The following is a 22,271-nucleotide window of genomic DNA, read 5'->3' on the forward strand; positions in this document are numbered from 1 at the left end:
AACAAGTCTAACATTTAACATTTTATCCTGGAAAAGTTTTGCAACTGTTGCAGTGTGCTTGATTACATGCTTTTCTTTACAATTAAAAATTACAATTATTTAAAAATTATTTAACTTCTGAACCCTTCACCCACCCCCACCCCTAGTTCCTTTGTGATATGCGGTGCGTTTTTCCTTTCAACATTCAGAAAATTTCCAAAAATTATAGTCAATTGCCTTGCCTTGTAGCTCAGTCAAAATCAGTAAAGAATCTGCCTGCAATGCCGGAGACCCGGATTCGATCCCTGGGTTGGGAAGATCCCCTGGAATAGGGAATGGCAACCCACGGTGACTAACTTTCACTTTCATAGGTCTAGTAGATGGAACTGGAAACTTGCCTGGAGCCCTTAGCCAGCTTCAGGCACTGCCCACACAGCGCTATTTCCCTTGAGAAGAGAAAGGTGTCCCAACACAATAGAGCCTTAGGCCCTTGGGTGGGACATGAGGATGCTGGTTAAACGCTCAGCCTTGGAGCCAGGTTGGACTGCATTGGGTCAGGATCCGTACTCGCTTACCTCCCGAGGATTTTTCTGTCCTCGGCCTGTTCCAGTTGTCTGTGAAATGAAATAGTATCTGCCTCCATAAAGGAATGTGACGATTACATAAGAATGTCTGTGATAAACCATGGTAGCTATTAGCAATAAACAGAGGCACCGAACACCACTTGGGGTTTGGAAGAATTTGAAAAGCTCCCCCAAAGTGGATACTTCCCAGCAGGGACCATCGCACTAAGTCGCACATGCTCAGCCCTTTACATTTTACAAAAGTTCCCCCAGAAACTCTATTTTGTGCCTCTCTGTTGCCCTAGGAGGCCCCGCGAAGGTCCGTAACATCGTTTATAGATCCTGGGACGCTCGTCCGAGTTTGTCCTGTTGGGGAAATCACTAGGTCGGAAGTCAATTCTTGGGCTCGAGTCTATTTCGGAACGTCTAGGAGGAAAAGGATTTCCTGCCCGGGTCGATGGCTCTTACGAAGCGGGAAACGCCGTCTGGCATCCCGGCCAATAGGCCGCACGTGAGGCCCCGCCCCCGACGCAAGCCCCGGATGGGGAAGTAGCGCGGACACCGAGACGAGGCGGAGGCCCGGCCAGAGCGGCCCGGCGCGGGTGGGCGGGAAGGGGGCGGTGCCCAGGGGCGGAGCCACCGGAGCGGCGCGGGTTCTCAGGTGAGCGCTCTGTGGCCGGGGCGGGCCGGCCGGCGCCTGGAGATCCGGCACGGGATCCTCGCGGACTCTGCGGGCGTAGGAGGGACGTCCGGAGGCGGCGCGGGGATCCGGCCAGGGTCCGGGCGTCGGAACCCCGGCCTCAAGCAGGAAGGGGCTCCGGAGCTGCGGGTGAGTGGACCTGTCCGCCGGGGCCGGAGTTGGGGATCAGGAGGAGAGGGCCAGGGCCCCGGTTCGAATCCTGGCCCCACCCCCAACCTGCTGTGTGACCTTAGACAAGTCTCTGTCCGTCTCTGAGCCTCAGTGACATCAGTTCTGACATGAGGGGAGCTGGTACGGGTAGGAACCGCGGAGAGTTTGTGCAGATGGAGGTTTGGGGAGCGATCTTTCCTCTCTCCTCGCCCAAGACATCGGTGGCCGAACGGGAACAGTAGGAATTCTCTGTCTCAGAGACCTCGGGCATGTCCCTTGCGCTGGCCCTCACTTTCTTCATCTACAAAATGAGTGTACCAAACCTCTTTTAAGGTCTCTTTAATGTTTGAGTGTTGTTGATTTATACAGAGGCAAGGTAATGGTGCCTCGTTTACTCCAAATTTTTCCTTCAGGGTGTGATAGCACATCTAGGAGGCTGGAGTAGACCCTGACTTGAATTCCTTTTCGTTCCCAGATTGGTTGGTTCTGTTTTGTTTTCCATCCCTCTTGGTATTTGGAGGAGTGATTTCATCCAAGGATTGGTGCCACCTCTCAGCTGAGCAAGAGCAGTATTTTCACTGCCCTAAAATCAAAGAGCAGTTGCAAAGAAAACTCTGACATTCCAGCCTTTTTTGTTTGTATTTCACTGGCAGGGAGGCAAGATGACTTCTCTCCCCCAAACTTGGAACAGCTGAAGGAAACAACAGTGCAAGATGAGAACAACAAAGGTCTACAAACTCGTCATCCACAAGAAGGGCTTCGGGGGCAGTGGTCAGTATTGATTGGTCTTTGGGGTTGTGCAAGTTGGCTGAGGTTCTGATATATCCTGTGCCTTGAAGTTTACACTCTGACTCAGGAGACAATGGAGGCTCAGCAGGTAGCTTAACTGAGTGAGGCAGCAGGTGTGATACTGAAGTATTGAAAGGGTAGCAGGACCAGAGAGCACAAGCCCCTTCTAGAAGCATTTGCATTCTGCATTTTCAGGGATGTTGTGAGTATTTCCAGCTTACTACTCTTCATTTGTTTGTTTTTGTTTTATTTTTAATTGATGTGTGGTTGATTTACAGTGTTGTATTTAAGATGTATAGCGAAGTAATTCATATATATATTTTTTTCATGTATTTTTCTCCATTGCAGGTTATTACATGGTGTTGAATATAGTTCAGTGTGCTAGGTCCTTGTTGATTTGTTTGTGTTTTTTATTACATATTTACTGTGTATGTTCTATAAAATTCCAGTCTGCACTGGTTCGGCAGATAAGAGAAACTTATGTTCAATGAAAGAGAGGTAGTAGGTGTGCATAAGACAGGTATGATCAAAGCAGGAACCTTTGCCTGGCTCTGAAGCACCATGAGTTGGGGCAGGACACAGCATGTTGCCCTCCATTAAACCTGAATCTGGGTATCAGCTCTGCCTCTTAATTTCCCTGTGACCTTGGGCAAGCCTCTGCTACTGCTGCTACTGCTAAGTCGCTTCAGTCGTCCGACTCTGTGCGACCCCATAGACGGCAGCCCACCAGGCTCCCCGGTCCCTGGGATTCTCCAGGCAAGAACACTGGAGTGGGTTGCCATTTCCTTCTCCAAGGCGTGAAGGTGAAAAGTGAAAGTGAAGTCACTCAGTTGTGTCCGACTCCTCGACCCCATGGACTGCAGCCTACCAGGCTCCTCCGTCCATGGGATTTTCCAGGCAAGAGTACTGGAGTGGGGTGCCATTGCCTTCTCCTTGGGCAAGCCTCTAGTTTACCTTAATTAGAAATTCCAGCTCTTTAGGGTAATTTCTCCATTTTTCTTAGCATGTTGAGATTATGAATCTGCAGAATGAGGAAGTACCTATTTATATGACTTTTTTTTTTCTCTAGAGGAATGAATTTCCTTTCTGTCCTAATAACCTTATTTACTTCAGGAGTTGGAATTAACAACACAGTGTTTTAAAAATTGCATTTTACTATATATTTGCTCAAAATCCCTGGTGGCTCAGATGGTAAAGCATCTGCCTGCAATGTGGGAGACCTGGGTTCAATCCCTGGGTTGGGAAGATCCCCTGGAGAAGAAAATGGCAACCCACTCCAGTACTCTAGCCTGGAAAATTCCATGGATGGAGGAGCCTGGTAGGCTGTAGTCCATGAGGTTGCAAAGAGTCGGACACGAGTGAGCGACTTCACTTTCACTTTTATATCTGCCCCTGTGTTATAGATGTATAAGCCTCCCAAAGGTAAGGGCTGCCTAAAAGGTAGAATAATAGTTTCTATATCATAAGATCTTAAGGGATCAAATTAAGTGATATATGTACAGTATTCAGCAGGCTACTTTGAGCTGCTAAATAAATGTAGCCATTGTAAGTACCAGGAAAAGGCTATACCAGGCATTGCTATATTTAAAACATAATTTCTGCTAAAACCACACTCTGTTGTTAACATTGTACTTTGTATGCAGTGGAAGCTGCTAAACCTTTGTGGAGCAGAATTGAACAAACAAACAACTTTTGACACAGGAAAGGATAAAAGGATACAGTGTATACAGTGTATCTATTAATACAATGTATGCAAGTGTTCTTTTTCAGGTGTGCAAGACAGTGGTAGATCCCTGCTGTACCCAGTCTGCTGCAGGACTATAAAAAAAATACACCCTACAATATTACTCAGCCATAAAAAAGAATGAAATGCCATGTGCAGCAACATGGATAGACCTAGAGAATATTATGCTTAGTGATTAAGTCAGACAGAGAAAGACAAATACTAAAAAATAATACAAAACAAATGAATGTATATGCAGAACAAACGCTCAGACATATAAAACAAAACTTGTGGTAACCAAAGAGGAGAGGAAAAAAGGGAGGGACAAATGAGGGGTATGGGATTAATGGATACAGACTGCTGCTGCTGCTGCTGCTGCTGCTAAGTCGCTTCAGTCGGGTCCGACTCTGTGCGACCCCATAGATGGCAGCTCACCAGGCTCCCCCGTCCCTGGGATTCTCCAGGCAAGAACACTGGAGTGGGTTGCCATTTCCTTCTCCAATGTATGAAAGTGAGAAGTGAAAGTGAAGTCGCTCAGTCGTGTCCGACTCTTAGCGACCCCATGGACTGCAGCCTACCAGGCTCCTCCGTCCATGGGAGTCTCCAGGCAAGAGTACTGGAGTGGGGTGCCATTGCCTTCTCCAGGATACAGACTACTATGTATCAAATAGATAAACAACAAGGATATATTATGTAGCAGAGGGAATACACCTCTTATCTTATAATAGCTCATAATGGTATATATTCTGCAAAAATACTGAATCATATGCTGAACACCTGAAGCTAATGCAGTATTGTATGTCAACTGTATGTCAATAAATAAAATAAACATCAAATTGAAAAAAATACATCCAACAAATATTTATTAGGTACATACCTATACCAGTGGAGAAGGAAATGGCAACCCACTCCAATATTCTTGCCTGGAGAGTCCCATGGACAGAGGAGCCTGGTGGGCTGTAGTCCATGGGGTTGCAATAGTCGAATATGACTTAGCGACTAAACCACCTATCTATATACCAAGCATAAAGATTTTGAATATGACAAGGTTCCTTCTCCCTAAGGAGCTTTCAGCTTGTTGAGACATACATGCAAAAAGAAATGATAAGATTAAACAGGAAGGAATACTTGTTAGACGGTGAAAGTTAGAGGAAGACTTCATAGAGGATTTGCTTTACACCTGTCAGTGGAAACTGTATCCCCCCCCCAAAAAAAAGCAACTGTGGATTAACTCAGTACTTTGCTTTCCTAGGCTGAATTCTTGTTGGTTCTGATTATATCTGAAATCTGGACATATTTATTTGTCATAATTTTAGCATGATAGAAGGATATGTTGGGAATTCCCTATGGTCCAGTGGTTAGGACTCTGTGCTCTCACTACTGAAGGCCTGGGTTTGATCCCTGGTTGGGGAATTAATATCCCACAAGCCATGTGACATGGCCAAAAAAAAGAAAAGAAAAAAAAAAGACCATCTTTCCCTAAAAGCTAAAACAGAGACAAAGAAAAAACAACAACAAAAAATACCGTATCTTTATGATCCTGAGTTTGTTATATTTGAAAGAGTTCCCTCCCCCATCCCCAAGCCCTAGCGTGGGGCAAGGATAGGTAAACATATAAAATCACATCCTCTCTATATTTAAGTCTCCTGTACCCAGCTCCAGACTGAAAAAGAAGACTCTCATACATTATATGCTTGTATCCTTGCATCCTGTCCTCTGTCAAGTTATTTCTGTTGTCTATTCAATTCTGCTATATGTGAATTTTTTCCCTGATCAAGCATTGCCCTCCAAGTCCAGGGTGTTTTATTTGGCTTGAGGGGTGTGGGAGACTGTGGGTTTTGGAACCCTGGACTAGTAACCAGTCCTCGTGCACTGTCGTTACTAGCTCTCTACCTTTGGCAAGTTGCTTTATCTCTTGTTTCCTTCTATTAGATCTAGAGATTTATTGTGAGGGTCACATTCAGATAGTATTTTGAAAAATTCTTTGAATATTAAATAGAAGGGATTGTGCTGTATGTGGGCCCCTGGCTGTCTTGATCCTGGTGTATGCCAGATGCACGCCATTTGAGGAAGGAAAGAATTGCCCTAGAGGCCTAATTCCCAGAGAGGAAGAGCTGCCTTCTCCCTGGGAGCAGTGGGCTGGCAGGTAAAGCTCTGGAGACAAAGGTCCCCGAACACCATCCCACTCAGCTGCTCACCAGCTCTGGCTTCCTGTACAAATCCTTCAGTCAAGCTAAATTTCATTTATTTATTTTTAAAAAGAATTTTCGTTATTTTTGGCTTTGCCGGGTCTTCGTTGCTGCGCAGGCTTTTCTCTGGTTGCAGAGGTGGGGACTGCTCTCTAGTTGCGGAGCATGGGCTTCTCGTTGCAGTGGCCTCTCCTGTAGCAGAGCACAGGCTCTGGGGTATGCAGGCTTCAGTAGTTGTGGCGTGTGGGCTCCGTACTGTGGTTCCCGGGCTCTAGGCTCAACAGTTGTGGTGCACGGGCTTAGTGGCTCCCAGTGGGATCTTCTTGGACCTGGGATCGAACCCATGTCTTCTGCATTGGCAGGTGGATTCTTTACCACGGAGCCACTAGGGAAGCCTTGATAGAAGGAATTTTAAATGGAACTTCCTCTGTGAGATGGGGTTGTCGTACTGAATGATGGGGTTGTAAGGATCCAGCATGAGAACCACACCTGAGTTGTGGATCCACAACTGAGTGAGTTGCTTGCTGCCTAAGATCCCTGAATTGTCTTTCAGATGATGAGCTAGTCGTGAACCCCAAAGTATTTCCACACATCAAGCTTGGAGACATCGTGGAGATTGCCCACCCCAACGATGAGTACAGGTGAGCATCTGAGCAGGAGCAGGGGGCTAGCTGGGCAGCCCGCTGTCTCCAGGTGACGCGTCGTCTAAGGGGATGGAGGGCGAGATGGCTCTTTGCCTTGGGATAAAAATGTTCCTGCCCTCCGGGATTTGCTAGACCAATCAATCTTTTTAAAAGGGGTCCATTCTTTCTGTTTACAAAGCTGAGAGGAGAACTCTGAACAATTCTGTAGCATTTATTCATTTCCTTGAATACAGTAAGTCTCTGACATACAGATGAGTTCTGTTCTGAGAGTTCGTTTGTCCGTACGTCCAATTTGTCCCTAAGTCCAGCGAAGTTGGTCTAGGTACCCAACTGACACAATCGGCTGTATAGTACTGTGCTGTAATAGGTTCAGAACATTGGGCTGGCCAGTATTCGAGTTCTTCCATATGGAAAAGCCCAAATGAACTTTTTGGCCAGCCTAATACTTTTTCACACAAATAATACATACATCAAAAACACAAAAAATAAAACATGTTTAATCTCACAGCACAGTACCTTGAAAACTACAGTCATCCGGTACAGTGGGTGGCACACAGGGGCTGGCGCGCACGTTCACGTCTTTGAAAGTTCACAGACTGAAGGTTTGGATGTAGGGGCTTACTGAACAAGTGCAGAGTTGGTTTCTAAAGGAACTCTCTCCTGTTCTTGTGCTGCCAGTTAGAATATGTCCAGAGTGATCTGTTTGTGTTTTCTGGGTGGTAAAGAAAGCTGATTAGTTAATGCTGACAACATCTCTTCTCTTTGTTGCTTTTTTTTTCCCCCAGCCCTCTGCTTTTGCAAGTCAAGTCACTTAAGGAGGATTTGCAGAAAGGTAAGAATTCCATCTCTCTTCTCCAAGATTTTTTACACTTTATTGTTTCAGAAACTTTAAGAAACCCCCCTTCACAATGAGGGCACAGTACGTCTCTCCTTATCAAATTGTGTTCCTGCTAATAAAAATATTGTCAGATACCAAAACTGCCAAGGAATCTCATTTGTCAGCACCTTGAAGGCACTAGAAATTTTTAACTATGTTTAGGGACTTCCCTGGTTGTCCAGTGGCTAAGACTCTGTGCTCCCAATGCGGGGGGCCTGGGTTCGATCCCTGGTCAGGGAACTAAGAGTTTCCACAACTAAGACCTTCCACAGCCAAATAAGTAAATATTAACAAGAAAACAAAAACTATATTTAGAATCAAAAGGAAAGTAGATGAAGCCCTACACTTAAACTCCAAAACAATTGTTGGCAAAGCATGTTTTCCTCAATATTATATTTTTTCACAAAATATTTGTTACGTGTCTGCACTGGGTTGGAGCAGGGGAGGAACATATACCGCTGATTACCCAGCACCTGGGCAAGGCACTGTGCTGCAGCTGTTTGTCATCTATCTTTCTTGATCTTCCCACCAGCTCTCGAGTGAGGGAGGAACCTTTGTCTCGGTGGGATGAGCAAGTTTGCCTGGTGTTAGCAAGTGAAGGAGCCAGGGCAGTGATCCTGTCAATACTTACTCATTCTGGATCCAAATCCTTTCTTCTAATGACTATACCCTGCTGATCTAGGAACTAAAATGTTAACTGATAGCAAATAAAATAATTCCTTAAATGGCACTGAAAAGAAAAAAAAATTTTTTTTTTAATCTTCTCTAAAGGATTTTGATGTCAACCACTTTTTTATGTTTTAACTTGATGGGAAAACGTGTTTTCAAACCTAGATCCTGAGTGTCCCTTTTACTCTCACCTCTTCTTCTGCTGCCTGTTAAGGTTTTTGCTTAGCAGACTTCAGGGCTCATTGGAAAGTTTGTTTCTTCCTTGACTACCATCACTACTCTTATTCCAAAAGAGAAACGATCTCTTTCCTCTTCTAAATTTTCACAACCCTTTGAACTTTCTTATGTTGCTTCTTAAATTCTTTTCTCTCTCTCTCTAAATATACATATACATATATATATATATTTCAGTCTGTCTCTCTCTCATTTTTTAATTGCTTGGCTTCAGGTCTTACTTCACCTGAAAAGCAGTTTTAAGTTCCTGAAGACAGAAAACATGTCTTGCCCTTGGTAACGGATCAGTTGTATTGTTTGTTGAATGTTTGGGTATTTATAGATTGTGTGTGTGTGTGCGCGCGCGCGTGTGTGTGTGTGTGTGCGTGCACACACACGCACACACATGCCCTCAGTTGTATCTCATTCTTTGTGACCCCATGGACTGTAGCCTGCCAGTCTCCTCTGCCCATGAATTTTCTAGGGAAGAATACTGGAGCGTGTTGCCATTTCCTTCTCCAGGGGATCATCCCGACCCAGGGATCGAACCCACACCTCCTGATTCTCCTGAATTGGCAGGCAGATTCTTTACCACTGAGCCACCTGAGAAGCCATTTATAGATAAGAATGTATTTACCTGGTTTTTCAGAATACGTTATGTGATCCAGATTTCTTCTTTGTTTCAGAAACTATCAGTGTGGACCAGACTGTGACTCAGGTGTTCCGGCTGAGACCTTACCAAGATGTGTATGTGAATGTTGTAGACCCTAAGGTATGTCTTTGTTCTGGATTTGAATATCTTATGGGGAATGATTGGAGAAGGAAATGGCAACCCACTCCAGTATTCTTGCCTGGAGAATCCCAGGGACGGGGGAGCCTGGTGGGCTGCCATCTATGGGGTCGCACAGAGTCAGACACGACTGAAGCGACTTAGCAGCAGTATGGGGAATGATTAATGCCTTACCTCAACAGTAGGTTTCTAAGGAAATAATGAGTTACTTAGGGCTTCCCTGGTGGCTCAGACAGTAAAGAACCCGCCTGCAATGCAGTAGACCTGGGTTCAGTCTCTGGGTTTGGAAGATCCACTGGAGAAGGGACTGGCTACCCACTCCAATATTCTTGCCTGGAGAATTCCAGAGACAGAAGAGCCTGGTGGGCATCGCGAAGAGTGAAACATGATGGAGCAACTAACATACCAAGTGTAGTGTTAGACTATTCAATGTGTGGTCACACAGAGGTTATTTAGGCTATAGACAGAATGTACGTTGCATTTAAAGTCCTCCTTTTTTAAAAGCTTGTCCTATAAAGGTTCTGTACATATATGTATGTTTGTGAAGCTAAATATAAAATTCTCTATAAAATACTAAAATTTCTTTCTTTGTTGTCATTTTACTTTGAGCAATGATGCTATAAAATTAAGAGGTAAAAAAATCATTGTCCAAGTGACATAATCAGTATTATCTAGGGAAATAAAACCCATAGCTCAGTGTCACATTTGTGTACCAAAATCAAGACTAAAACACTGACTGTCTACTCTGGTATGCTTTGCATTTGACCATGGTACAGTGGCTGTCATATCTGTTGGACACTTCCCTGTCCTCAAAAGCCTTCTCAGGCAGGATAAAATTCTATTTCTCAGGGTTCCGCTAATGAATGGGCTTCCCTTGTGGCTCATTGGGTAAAGAATCTGCCCACCATGTGGGAGACCTGGGTTTGATCCCTGGGCTGGGAAAATCCATGGAGAAGGGAAGGCTACGCACTCCAGAATTCTGGCCTGGAGAATTCCATGGACTATATAGTCTATGGAGTCACAAAGAGTCGGACATGGCTGAGCGACTTTCACTTTCACTACTGAATGGTCTTCAGTGCTTGTCTTTTTGTCAAAAAGTTTCTCTGTGGTGAGTGAGCACTATCTTACACCTATAAAGCATGGCAGAGTAATGCAGAGACATACATCTGATTATCCTTTTTAGGATGTGACCCTTGACCTTGTGGAATTAACCTTTAAGGATCAATATATTGGCCGTGGGGATATGTGGCGACTAAAGAAAAGTTTGGTAAGATGTGATTTTTTTTTGTTTTTAAAGTCTATTACTTTTTCTATTATGTTAATAATCTGTGTCACTGGGGAGATTTATGTCTAGTCAGAAGAAAAGTATAAAATCATTTCCAATTCCAGCGTCACAGACAATTATTGTGGAGATGTTGTCTGTCTCCTTCCATTCTCTTTTCATGTTTTTTTTCATGCTTTCTTCTGCTTGTTTGTTTTCACAGAGTTTTACTTTGCATTTTTTGATCTGAATGGGAAAGTATAATATTTTACATTTAAATGGGACTTTGATTTTCAAATTTTCGCCTGATTTCATTTGCTCCTCATATCTCCTCCTGTGGATAGGCATTTATTACCCTGAATTTATATATATGAAAACTGAGATAGAGGGGTTGAGTGAGTGCCCAAGACGAGAAAGCTAGTAAACAGTTGACACTCGGCTGGCACCGAGATCTTGTTGCTTCCAGGTTAGACTGCTTTTCACTTTCCCCTCCTCCCATTTTTCCTTGTTTATTTATTTTTACCTGGCATTTCCCACTGAGCATGGTCAGTTCATCACAATTGCGAGCTGGTGCAGACACTTCTCCTTTTGGACTCTTTGGCCATTATGGAACAGCAAGTCCTAAGTAAAATGTCCACACTGTATATTTTTAGACAGAGATGTTTTTGCTTACTTTTTATTTGGTGTGAGAAGGTTCCATTTTCTAAAATGAGAAGTAGATGTTCTATATGTAAATATAGGTGCATACGTGAGCGTCTATGACAAATACACAGGTGAAGCGGGCCACTTATTATCCGCCCAGTCTTTACTATTGTCTGTACCTGCCAAGCCCTTAAGAACCTACTGTTATACCCGCCCCAGCAGGTTTCCCTGTGGGATAAATCTATTCTCCCATGTTAATTGAATATCGGGTGGTTAGAAGAGATTAGAAAGCCAGGAGACTTTCTTTGTGCCCTTTTATGGCCTCGATGTGTTGTTGGATCTCTCTCTCTCTCCACTTAGGTCAGCACATGTGCCTATATCACTCAGAAGGTGGAATTTGCTGGCATCAGGTAACTAGTGTGTCCCTCTTGATTCATCAGCTTGTGAACAGGAGCAGGATCCAGTGCAGTAACTGTTCTACATACAGCCTTTGAGTTGTGTGGGTGTCCATATAATAAAACACACAGTAGGTCCAGAAGCAGGCAGATCTGTTTCCTAGGCACACTTAAAGCCCATTGGAACACCCAGTTTGGGTGTTTTTCTGCTCGATCTGCCCAACTGCAGAGGATCTTCTGGAATATTCTCTCTGACTTGAGCTCTGATTCTTTAATGGCCAGTCTCAACACATGTGTCCTGGTCATGGAATTAACACTGTCAAGTACCACTTGTTCAGCACATGCTGTGTATCAGGCGTGTGCTAAGTATTTTTACATACAGTGCTTGTTCGTTGTAGACAATTTGAAAAACAGGATAAAGAAGCAAGAGGAGGGCTTCCCTGGTGGCTCAGTGGTAAAGAATCTGCCTACCAATGCAAGAGACACAGGTGTGATCCCTGGTCCAGGAAGATCCCACATGCCGCCAAGCAACTAAGCCCATGCAACACGACCACCAAGCCTGTGCTCTAGAGCCCAGGAGCCGCAACTACTGAAGCCCGCTCGTCACAGAGCCTGTGCTCCGCAGCAAGAGGAGCCACTGCAGTTAGAAGCCCACACACCACAACTAGAGAGTGGCTGCTGCTCGTTGCAGCTAAGAAAAGCCCATGCAGCAACAAAGACCCGGCACAGCCAAAAAAAAAGCAACAGCTTAATCTCACAACAATGACTGAAAAATAAACAAAAATGAATTAAAAAAAAAAAGATGCAGGGACAGAAGATACCATATTACTTAATAATGACATGAAAAATTTTCAGTAAAGTGGCTTCCATTGGGACTTCCCTGGTAGTCCAGTAGTTAAGACTGTGCTTCCAATGAAGGGGGCATGAGTTTGATCCTTCGTTGGGGAAATAAGATCCAGAATGCTGCATGGCTTGCCCAAGAAAAGACGGGCTCCACTGAGTAGGGATCCTGTGCCTTTATACTTCCTGTCTGCTTGTGATACTGCGATGGGTCTTGTTTTTGTTGAAACTCATTATCTCAAAGCTAGGATTAGCAAATTTGTTCATCAGTGCTTTCTAACTGTTTTTGTGACATGGGCCCTTTTGAGATTTGACAAAGTGTACATATTCTGTGCTCAGGAAAGATTGCATCATTTAGACGGTTCGTGGGTTCCCCAAAGCCCTTCCTCAGATTCAGAGGTTGTCTGTAGACCCGCAAATCAAGAGCTCCTATTGTACAAATTCAGTGCGCACTGAAAATTCTTTCTGTTGTGTCTGTGGCACTCTGGAAATCTGTACCTGACCAGGTCATTTGGGTGACAATGACAGAGTAGAGGGAGCTACCCTGAAGGCACCTCCATTTCTTCTTGGTTTATGTAGGACTTGTAATAATGTGTGTGCGTCTCCTTTTAGGGCACAGGCTGGTGAGCTGTGGGTCAAGAATGAGAAGGTCATGTGTGGTTATATCAGCGAAGATACCAGGGTGAGGTTGATATGACGCTTTTTTGGTTTTGTTTCCCCATGTTGTGATGTCTGTAAGTCATGAAATAAAAAACAAAACGGAAACCAGCAAAAACCTGATCTTATGATCAAGCTCGTGACCAAGCTACCATCTGCCCAACTGGAATAATACTGTAATAAAGCAGGGACTCCTGAAATTCTAGGGTTTTACAGTTTGATCTCTCTGCTTTGGGGGTGATCTTTGTTTTCTTTTGTTTATATCAGATGTAAAAATGGAGTGTCTAGGTCACAGACTTCTGTGCCCACTAATTCACAGCAAAAGTTAAGCTGACAAAAAAAAAAAAAAAAAAGTTAAGCTGAGTTGAAGATTGTGTTGGTAAACCTGGAAAAGGACCTTTGCCAGGGAATCTCCTGTGACTCTGGTACAGTTGGGAAATTCCAAACTGAGCGCCTATGCACGTTCCCCACGCTGGTGGGAATCAGGGCCCAGAAGCTGTGGCTCCAGGGCTTTCCCCACCCTGGTGGAAGCACCTGTCTGCTCTTCCGTGTTCCCACCCACAGCCTCCCCACCAGCAGTGGTTCTCAACCCCAGGGTGATGATGCCTCCCCAGGGGTCTTTTGGCAAAGTCTGCAGACATCTTTGTTTGTCACAACTGGGGTTGTGTGGAGGATGCTGTTCAATCTGTTACAGCATGAAGCATAGCCCTCCAGAGAGAGGATCACCTGGCCCGAAAGGGCAGTAGTGTGGGGGGCTGTACCAGGCACTGTGGGCTGGTCAGTGTCCCTGGCTTCTACTCACTAAATGCCAGTAGCTCCCACCCCCGTCCCCACCCCCTGCAAGTCCCAACCTCCAGAAATGTCACCAGACATCACCAGATGTCTCCTGCGCAGGCAAGATAGTTGGGAACTTGGGGCAATTTTGAGAGATAACCACTCTGTCTTACAAAAAATTATTTTTGTAATTTGCTTATTTATATAGTGACAATACATATATATTTTAGCCTAAGCAGTGTATTCCTCATTTTGCTTACTTTTGAGTTTTATTAAAGAGTAATGAAAATGTACTCTCCCCTCCCTCCCTCCCACTTTCTTTTTTAGCTGTCTTGTTGGCACTCACTATGTCTTAAATCACTGATTAGGAGTGTATTTGTCATGTCATAGGTTCTGCTCTGTAAGATAAGGCCAAATTATCTTTCAAATTCTTTGGACCAATTTATACTCCTAGTTAGCCATATATAAAACCTCCTGTTTTTTACTTTCTCCAATACCCAGTTTTAAAGTTTGAAAATTTTTGCCACTGTAGTGGGCATGCATTGGTATTTTACAGTAATCTTTCCCCTAGTTTTATAGCAATTCACTCCTTTTTTTCTTTATTGTCTTGGCTGCGCTGCAAGGCATATGGTCTATAGTTTACCAATCAGGGGTCGAAACCCATTCTCCTTGCAGTGGAAGGGTGGAGTCATAATCGCCGGATCACCAGGAAATTCCCTTAACCATTTTTAAATGTACAGTTCAGTAGTTTTGAGTATATTCACATCATTCTGAAACAAATCTCCAGAACTTTTTCATTTTGCGGAACTGAAATTCTATCCGAAATTGCTTTTTAATGCAATTATGTTTTTGTTTATTGCAGGTGGTGTTCCGTTCTACGTCGGCTATGGTTTACATATTTATTCAGATGAGCTGTGAAATGTGGGATTTTGATATTTATGGTACTGTTCCTAAGTGTGGGTTGTAATGCTGATGGGGAGAAGTTTCTGGTTTCCTTCAAATTAGTATCATTAACTGTAATCTCTGAACATTCTCTGAAGATACGTCCTGAATCTTTATAAATCCTCAAATGTTAAAAATAAATATACATATTATATGTGCAGTGAATTGTATGAAATGTAGTAAAGCATTAAGGAAAAATCTGTATTCTCAGATCTTCAATTATTCTATAAGTGCAGAATCAAAAGTCATAGAGGTAGTGACTTTATGGCCAGGAACCAGCATCTTCTTTGATAACTTTCATTTCATGTTCTGCCACTCACAGAAATCACCAAGTTTGTCTCATTTTATTAGAATTACTGCACTATAAGTGGAGTATGATAAAGCTGCCATGAGGTGTGGATGCTGTGCCCAACACCCCAGCCTCATGGTTCATGCAGTTCTAGCTTGTGTTTAGCAAAATTACAAATTAATTTTTCATGTAGGTCATCAAGGGTTTGCTGAAGAACAGCAGAAACTGCAAGGGATAATTTAGTGACTGCCCAGGGTCTGCCCGATCACCTTCGAACAAACATGAAGCATCACTGTGAGAATACTTATATTTACCACTTAGATGGTTCTCTCATTTTGAAGATACACTCTTTTTCAAGCATCAAAACTTTTTCAATCTTTTCACAACTTTATCAGATCTTTTTCAATCATGGGTTTTACCCTGAACCCATGACCTCTTAGCAAGTGAGGTAAATATTAAATTTGGCTCAATAGAAAGTCTAGGTCAAAACCACTTTTAGGATAGAGCACCTTCTCTTTGACTAGTCCTATTCCTATTACTTTACTGAGGGAAGAATTTGTAAGCAAGAAATAAAGAGAATTCTCACCTTCTTCCTATTGTTTCTTTTCAGGGGATCTGTATTTTGAGAAAGCTGTGAATGGTTTCCTTGCTGATCTCTTTACCAAGTGGAAGGTATGTTTCTTCTCATGCACCAAGTCTTGCTGTATAAACATTATTCAGTGCAGATTTTTAAAACAAACTATTTCTATTAATCTGCATTTAATGGAGGCACCAGAGCTAATTGATGAGACTGTAGATTTAAATTACCTTAATCACTTCAACATGGTGAAGTGTACTTGTGAAGAACCCAGAGCTAACATCAAACTCAGTGGTAAGAGACTGAAGACTTTCCCCCTTAAGTTCAGGAACAAAATAAGGATATTTGCTTTCATCACTAGTATTCAGTGCAGATGGTGACTGCAGCCATGAAGTTAAAAGACGCTTGCTCCTGGGAAGGAAAGCTATGACAAACCTAGACAGCATATTAAAAAGCAGAGACATCACTTTGCTGACAGAGATCGGTAGAGTCAAAGGTATGGTTTTTCCAGTAGTCATGTACACAATGTGAGAGTTGGACCATGAAGAAGGCTGAGCGCCGAAGAATTGGTGCTTTCAAATTGTGGTGCTGGAGGACAGCAAGGAGAGCAAACCAGTCCATCCTAAAGGAAATCAGTCCTGAATATTCACTGGAAGGACTGATGCTGAAGCTGAAGCTCGAATACTTTGGCCACCTAATGTGAAGAGCCAACTCATTGGAAAAGACCTTGATGCTGGGAAAGATTGAAGGCCAAAGGAGACGTCGGCAGAGGACAAGATGGTTAGATCGCATTGCTGATTCAGTGGACATGATTCTGAGCAAACTCTGGGAGACAGTGAAGGACAGGGAAGCCTGGTGTGCTGCAGTCCATTGTGTCACAAAGAGTCAGGCATGACTTAGGGACGGAACAACAGCAATTCAGTATCGTACTGGAAATTCTAGCCAGAGCAACTAGGCCAACAAAAGAAAGAAAAAGAAGGCCCCCATGTTGGAAGAGAAGTAAAACTATCTTTCTACACAGATGACATCTTATATGTAGAAAACCCCCCAAAATCCATTAAAAGAAACAACTATTAGAGCTAATGAACACATTTACCAGAGTTCAAAATCAGCACACGGATCATTTGTATTTCATCAACAGTGAACAATCTGAACAGGAAATTAAAACAAGGAATTAAAAAAAAATTTTTTTTAAACAAGGAATTAAAAATTTTAAAGAGAAATAAATTAAAAATTCCATTTACAAGAGCATCAGAGAAATAAAACACTATGCAATAATTTACCCAAGAAGGTGCAAGGTTTGTACACTAAAATCTACAAAATGTTGCTGAAGGAAAGACCCAAATCAAAGAAAAACATCTCATGTTCATAGATCAGAGGACTTAATATTGTTAAAATAGCAATACTACCCAAGGACTTCGCTGGTGGCTCAGACGGTAAAGAATCAGACTGCAGTGGAGAAGACATATGAGTTTGATCCCCTGAGTCGGGAAGATCTGGAGAAGGAAATGGCAACCCCCTCCAGTATTCTTTGCTGGGAAATCCCATGGACAGAGGAGCCTGGTGGGCTACAGTCCACGGGGTTGCACAGAGCTGGACGTGGCTGAGTGACTAAACAAAAGCCGCCACCGCCAGATGTTGTTGTAAGTGATTTACCTACGTTATCCCACTGAATCCTCTCTCTCGTCACTCTTCACAGGTAGGGAAGGTACAGCTGAAAGAGGTTAGGTACCTTGCCTGGGATCAGTAGCCTGCAAAAGCAGAACAAGAATTCTAGTCCTGTTCCATCCTTTCCCCCAGTGCTCTCCTGGGATCGTAACCCCCAGGCCATCCTGTCTGTGTTTCTGTAATCCTGAGCCATGTCACCCTGTTGTATGTCACCTCCTCCATCACACATGAGTTGAGAAGCTCACATGCCCATGCCAGCCCACCGTCAGACATTTTTTCTGTCTAAAACTTGCACCCCAATCAGATGAGTTTGAAGCTGCATTTGGAGTGCTAGGTGTCCAATAAATGAGTTGGTGGCTAGTGAAGGTGTGCCCTTGGTCCTGTGGCTTGTATTTAGGGATTTCTGTCTGCCTGAGAGATAGCTGTGAAGACCATATGGTGACGTGCAATGTGCGTTATGTTGTCTTCCTTATATGATGACTGCTGAATCGTGCAATCAGTAGGCTGAGTTTGAGTCGAGGTTGGTTAGCGTGGGTTTCTGTTTTCAAAGACAAGGAGGAACTGATACTGAGCTTGCTGACTCCCTGGTGCAGGCCAAATTTCATGCCGTCTGTAAACACCCTACTTCTAGAACATTGAACTCCCGACTGCATGGAAATGTTTATTCTCACTCGTCCCCGTCCTAGTCCAAAGGTAATTCTCTGCCTTGATTTCAACCCCTGCATCTCAAGCAGCATCCAGTCCCCATCCTGTGACCCTGGAAGTAGGCAGGAGTGTCTGCTTCTGGCATCCCACTACCCTAGGTTCTGTTCTTCTCTAAACCACAGTCCTGAAAAGGTTAAAACACACCGTGAAGCAGGTATAAATACCAGGAACTTCTGACAGGGGGCTGGTCTGTTTCACACCACAGCAAGGAGACACCCCCACCTTACTGGTGATCTGCAGTTTTTTGTTTGTTTGTTTTGGCTGCACTGCGTAGCTTGCAGGACCTTAGTTCCACAATCAGGGATGGAAGCCATGCCCCCTGCAGTGGAAGCGTGGAGTCTTCACCACTGGGCCACCAGGGAAATCCAGTGATTTGCGGTGACTTCAGATAACTTTGCCAAGGTCACATAGTGGTCAGTTTCAGGGCCATGAGTTAGCCTAGCACTCTGTCCTCTGTATTATGCAGCCTACAGTTACAGGAGGTTACCCAATACCTGAGCCTCTGCTTCCCAGAGCTGAGACTGCTGTGTTCACGCAGGCTGCTTCACAGTGAAGTAAATGGATTGAACTTGAGCCCTCTTTTTCTGTATTCATGCCTAGGAGAAGAACTGCAGTCATGAAGTGACAGTGGTCCTGTTTTCTAGGACTTTTTATGATGCGAAATCTCTTGGTGAGTAACTCTTTCTCTTACAAAGTTATCTTTTTTTTAACTTTTTATTTTGTACTGGGGTAGAGCCAATTATGGCACCCCACTCCAGTACTCTTGCCTGGAAAATCCCATGGACGGAGGAGTCTGGAGGGCTGCAGTCCATGGGGTCACTAAGAGTCAGACACGAATGAGCGACCTCACTTTCACTTTTCACTTTCATGCACTGGAGAAGGAAATGGCAACCCACTCCAGTGTTCTTGCCTGGAGAATCCCAGGGATGGGGGAGCCTGGTGGTCTGCCGTTTATGGGGTCGCACAGAGTCGGACACTACTGAAGCGACTTAGCAGCAGCAGCAGCAGCAGAGCCAATTAACAATGTTGTGATAGTTTCAACTGAACAGTGAAGGGACTCAGCCATACATATACATGTATCCATTCTTCCCCCAAACCCCCTCCTATCCAGGTTGCTACATGACATTGAACAGAGTTCCTTTGCTACATAGTAGGTCCTTGTTGGTTATCCATTTCAAATAGAGCAGGGTGTACATGTCCATCCCAATCTCTCTAACTGTTCCTAAAGTTATTTTTTTATTAAGCTTTCTACATGTCAATCCTGATTCACTCTGTATCATTTTTTCTTTCCTGCTCCATCTCTCCCAGTTTTTCGGTTAAAAGATAGGATAGAGTGGAAAATGACTCAGTCCATTAGTCAATGCAAGAAGTCTCTGGGCTGTGATCCATCTTAAAACCAACCTAGTTTTGTGCAGTGGCAGTATCGTAGCCCATAAGGTTTATCTGAGGTGCCATTATTGCTAATTGAAAACTTTTCCCAACTTAATAGAAATATAGTTACCTTTTGTGTGTGTTTGTGTGATGTAGTTCTTCAATCCAGAAGGGGGAGCAGAGAAACTGAATTTCTTCAATTTGATCTACGTATGTTGTTTTCTCTATTTCAGATGAATTTCCTGAAATAAACCGAGCCTCAATTAGGCAGGATCACAAGGGGCGATTCTATGAAGACTTTTACAAGTATGTTTGGGTGCTTTACTTTTTTTGCCTTTTTTTTCTCCTTGCTTGTTTCTTACCTAACTTAACAAATTAACCTTTTGACTTTGGAATAATTTTAGGTTTGCAGAGAAGTAGCAAAGCTAGCACAGAGAGTTCCCATGTACGCTTTACACAGTTTCCTCTGAACACTTCCTAACCAAGGTACATCTGTTAAAACTCAGATGAGCACTGGTGTGTGCTCAGTCGCTTAGGTCTTGTCTAACTCTTTTGCAACCCCATGTACTGTAGCCCACCAGGCTCCTCTGTCCATGGGATTCTCTAGGAAGAATACTGGAGTGGGTTGCCTTTTCCTTCTGCAGGGGACCTTCTCAACCCAGGGGTCGAACCCCCATCTCCTGCTGGGCAGGTGGATTCTTTACCACTGAGCTACCTGGGAAGCCTCACGCTGGTACATTGCTATGAAGTAAATCTCAGACTTTTCTCAGAGTTCATCAGCTTTTCCACTTATGCACCTTTTTTTATTCCAGGATCCAATTTAGGGTATCACATTGCTTTTGAACTTTCCAAGCTTTTTACTGTGAAGAATTTCAAATTCTCACAGAAAAGAAGAATGAACTAAATATAATGAACCCATACCCCCAGTTCCTGGATTAAACAGTTAATATCATTCCGTGTTTGCTTCACCTGTGTCTGTGTGTGTGTTAAATTTTACTTTAGAGCAAATTGCAGATACTAAGGCATTTTGTTCCTAAAGAATAAGGGGACTTTTGGATGATGACGTGTCCCTGTGGGTTTAGGAATCGCAACAAACGCCCCACTCCAATGAGGAATATTGATCAAAGTCGGGGAAGGGGAGGACAAAACACGTGTTAGAGGAGGGAATATGTGGAAAGTCTATAAGCCTCCTCTCAACGTTGCTGTTTTTTAAAACATTTTAACTATTGTTGGCTGCACTGAGTCCTCGTTGCTGTGCTCAGTCTTCCTCTAGTTGCATCTGGTGGGGGCGACTCTTTGTTGTGGCGCCAGGCTTAGTTGCCCAGCAGCATAAGCAATTTTCTCAGACCAGGGATCAAACCCTCGTCCCCTGCATTGGCAGGCAGATGCTTAACCACTGAACCGTTAGAGAAGTCCAGTCTGCTAATGTTTGTTAAACACATTTGACTTCATGTACTGTTGTATGATAAATGACCCCAGCTCCAGGCGTCCCTTCCTCCCCTTTCTGTGAAACCCTGTAAGGGACTGGATGTCCCATGTGTCGTCGCTGCTTGGTACCCACCTTGCGATGGTGCTCCTTTCAGGGTGGTGGTGCAGAACGAGAGGAGGGAAGAGTGGACCTCACTCCTCGTGACCATCAAAAAGCTCTTCATCCAGTACCCAGTGCTGGTGCGACTGGAACAGGCAGGTACTGCACTTAGGTGCTGGGAGGTGTGCTGGGAGGGGAGGGGTCGGGTGGAGGCTGGGGGACGCAGAAGTTCCTGCTTGCCTCCCTCCCAGTGCCGAGTGCGGCTTCTGCTTCTGGCCAGGTGTCTGTCTCAGGGCGGGGACCCCGCTGGTCATTGTGTGTGCAGTAGGTTCAGTCGTGTCCCCTCTGCAGGGCGGGGGCCTGTGGGGCCAGGCACCTTCCGCTCGTTTCTTACGGGTCTGTCTTTCACGAGGTGTTGTTCCTTGTCTGTGTCTTCTGCTACAGAGGGCTTTCCCCAGGGAGACAATGCTACCTCAGCACAAGGAAACTACCTGGAGGCCATCAACCTGTCCTTCAACGGTGAGTGAGGCGCAGCTGTGGTGTGTGGGCATTTGCTGACCACGTGACCGTGAACGTCTCTTTACTGATGTGCAGAGACCCAGGCCGAGCTGGTGATGCCCCCAGCTGCCACCCTGCAGATTAACTGAAAGCAGTAACTTTATAAATTATATATTTGTGTATTTGGCCCATCAGGTTGTAGTTGCAGCATGAAGGATCCTGGTTGCATCATGTGGGATCTTTTGTTACAGTGCTTAGTTGCTCCGTGGCATGTGGGATATTCGTTCCCCCACCAGGGATTGAACCCATGTCCCCTGCATTGAAAGGCAGATTCTTAACCACTGGACTACCAGGGAAGTCCTGATTGGATGGATTTAATGGCCACCATGTAGGTCTTGGGGCTTCTGTTGGCAGTTGACTTGCTTGTCTCATGCTGTCCCAAGGGTAAAGAGCTGTAGGCAATCCTCCTTTGGGTCCTTTATTTTCCTAAAAACTGTGTTTTTATTATTTTCCACTCCATCCCTCAACTGCTTCTAAGTAATTTTTATAAATCTACCTTTTTTTTTAAATGACAGAAGGAACCCATGTTCCTAGAATTCAAATACTAGAAAAGTACTTCAAGTAAAATAAAAATCTCCCCTCTCCCTCCACTGTCAGCCTTCCCAAGAGGAACCATTGTTAATAGCATGATGTATAGCAGAGAGCTCGGCCGTACACATACATTCTCCCCCAAACTCGCCACCCCTCCAGGCTGCCATGTAACATTTAGCAGCGAATACTGTCTTAATTAATATTTGATTCTTCTAAGTTGCAATACAGATCCATTTATGGATGGTTT

The 22,271-nt window shown here is 44.2% G+C and overlaps 1 protein-coding gene across 4 annotated transcripts in view; it reads left to right on the forward strand.

Moving 5' to 3' along the window:
* The first annotated feature begins 1,171 nt into the window (after window positions 1-1,171).
* The window catches only part of DEPDC5 (DEP domain containing 5), a 73,020-nt gene continuing 51,920 nt past the window's right edge, over window positions 1,172-22,271 (forward strand). For 3 of the 4 annotated variants that reach the window (XM_010828816.1, XM_010828818.1, XM_010828819.1), the window contains exons 1-14: window positions 1,212-1,371; window positions 2,046-2,163; window positions 6,647-6,734; window positions 7,523-7,569; window positions 9,183-9,268; window positions 10,470-10,553; window positions 11,550-11,599; window positions 13,037-13,106; window positions 14,718-14,796; window positions 15,697-15,758; window positions 18,637-18,706; window positions 19,641-19,713; window positions 20,991-21,094; window positions 21,380-21,454. In XM_010828816.1, coding sequence (XP_010827118.1) covers window positions 2,106-2,163; window positions 6,647-6,734; window positions 7,523-7,569; window positions 9,183-9,268; window positions 10,470-10,553; window positions 11,550-11,599; window positions 13,037-13,106; window positions 14,718-14,796; window positions 15,697-15,758; window positions 18,637-18,706; window positions 19,641-19,713; window positions 20,991-21,094; window positions 21,380-21,454 — 946 coding nt within the window. In that variant the 5' untranslated portion in view covers window positions 1,212-1,371; window positions 2,046-2,105. The other variant, XM_010828817.1, reaches the window with a different exon arrangement.

Source organism: Bison bison, unplaced genomic scaffold (assembly GCF_000754665.1).
Source record: "Bison bison bison isolate TAMUID 2011002044 unplaced genomic scaffold, Bison_UMD1.0 scf7180017864495, whole genome shotgun sequence".
NCBI classification, from domain to species: domain Eukaryota; kingdom Metazoa; phylum Chordata; class Mammalia; order Artiodactyla; family Bovidae; genus Bison; species Bison bison.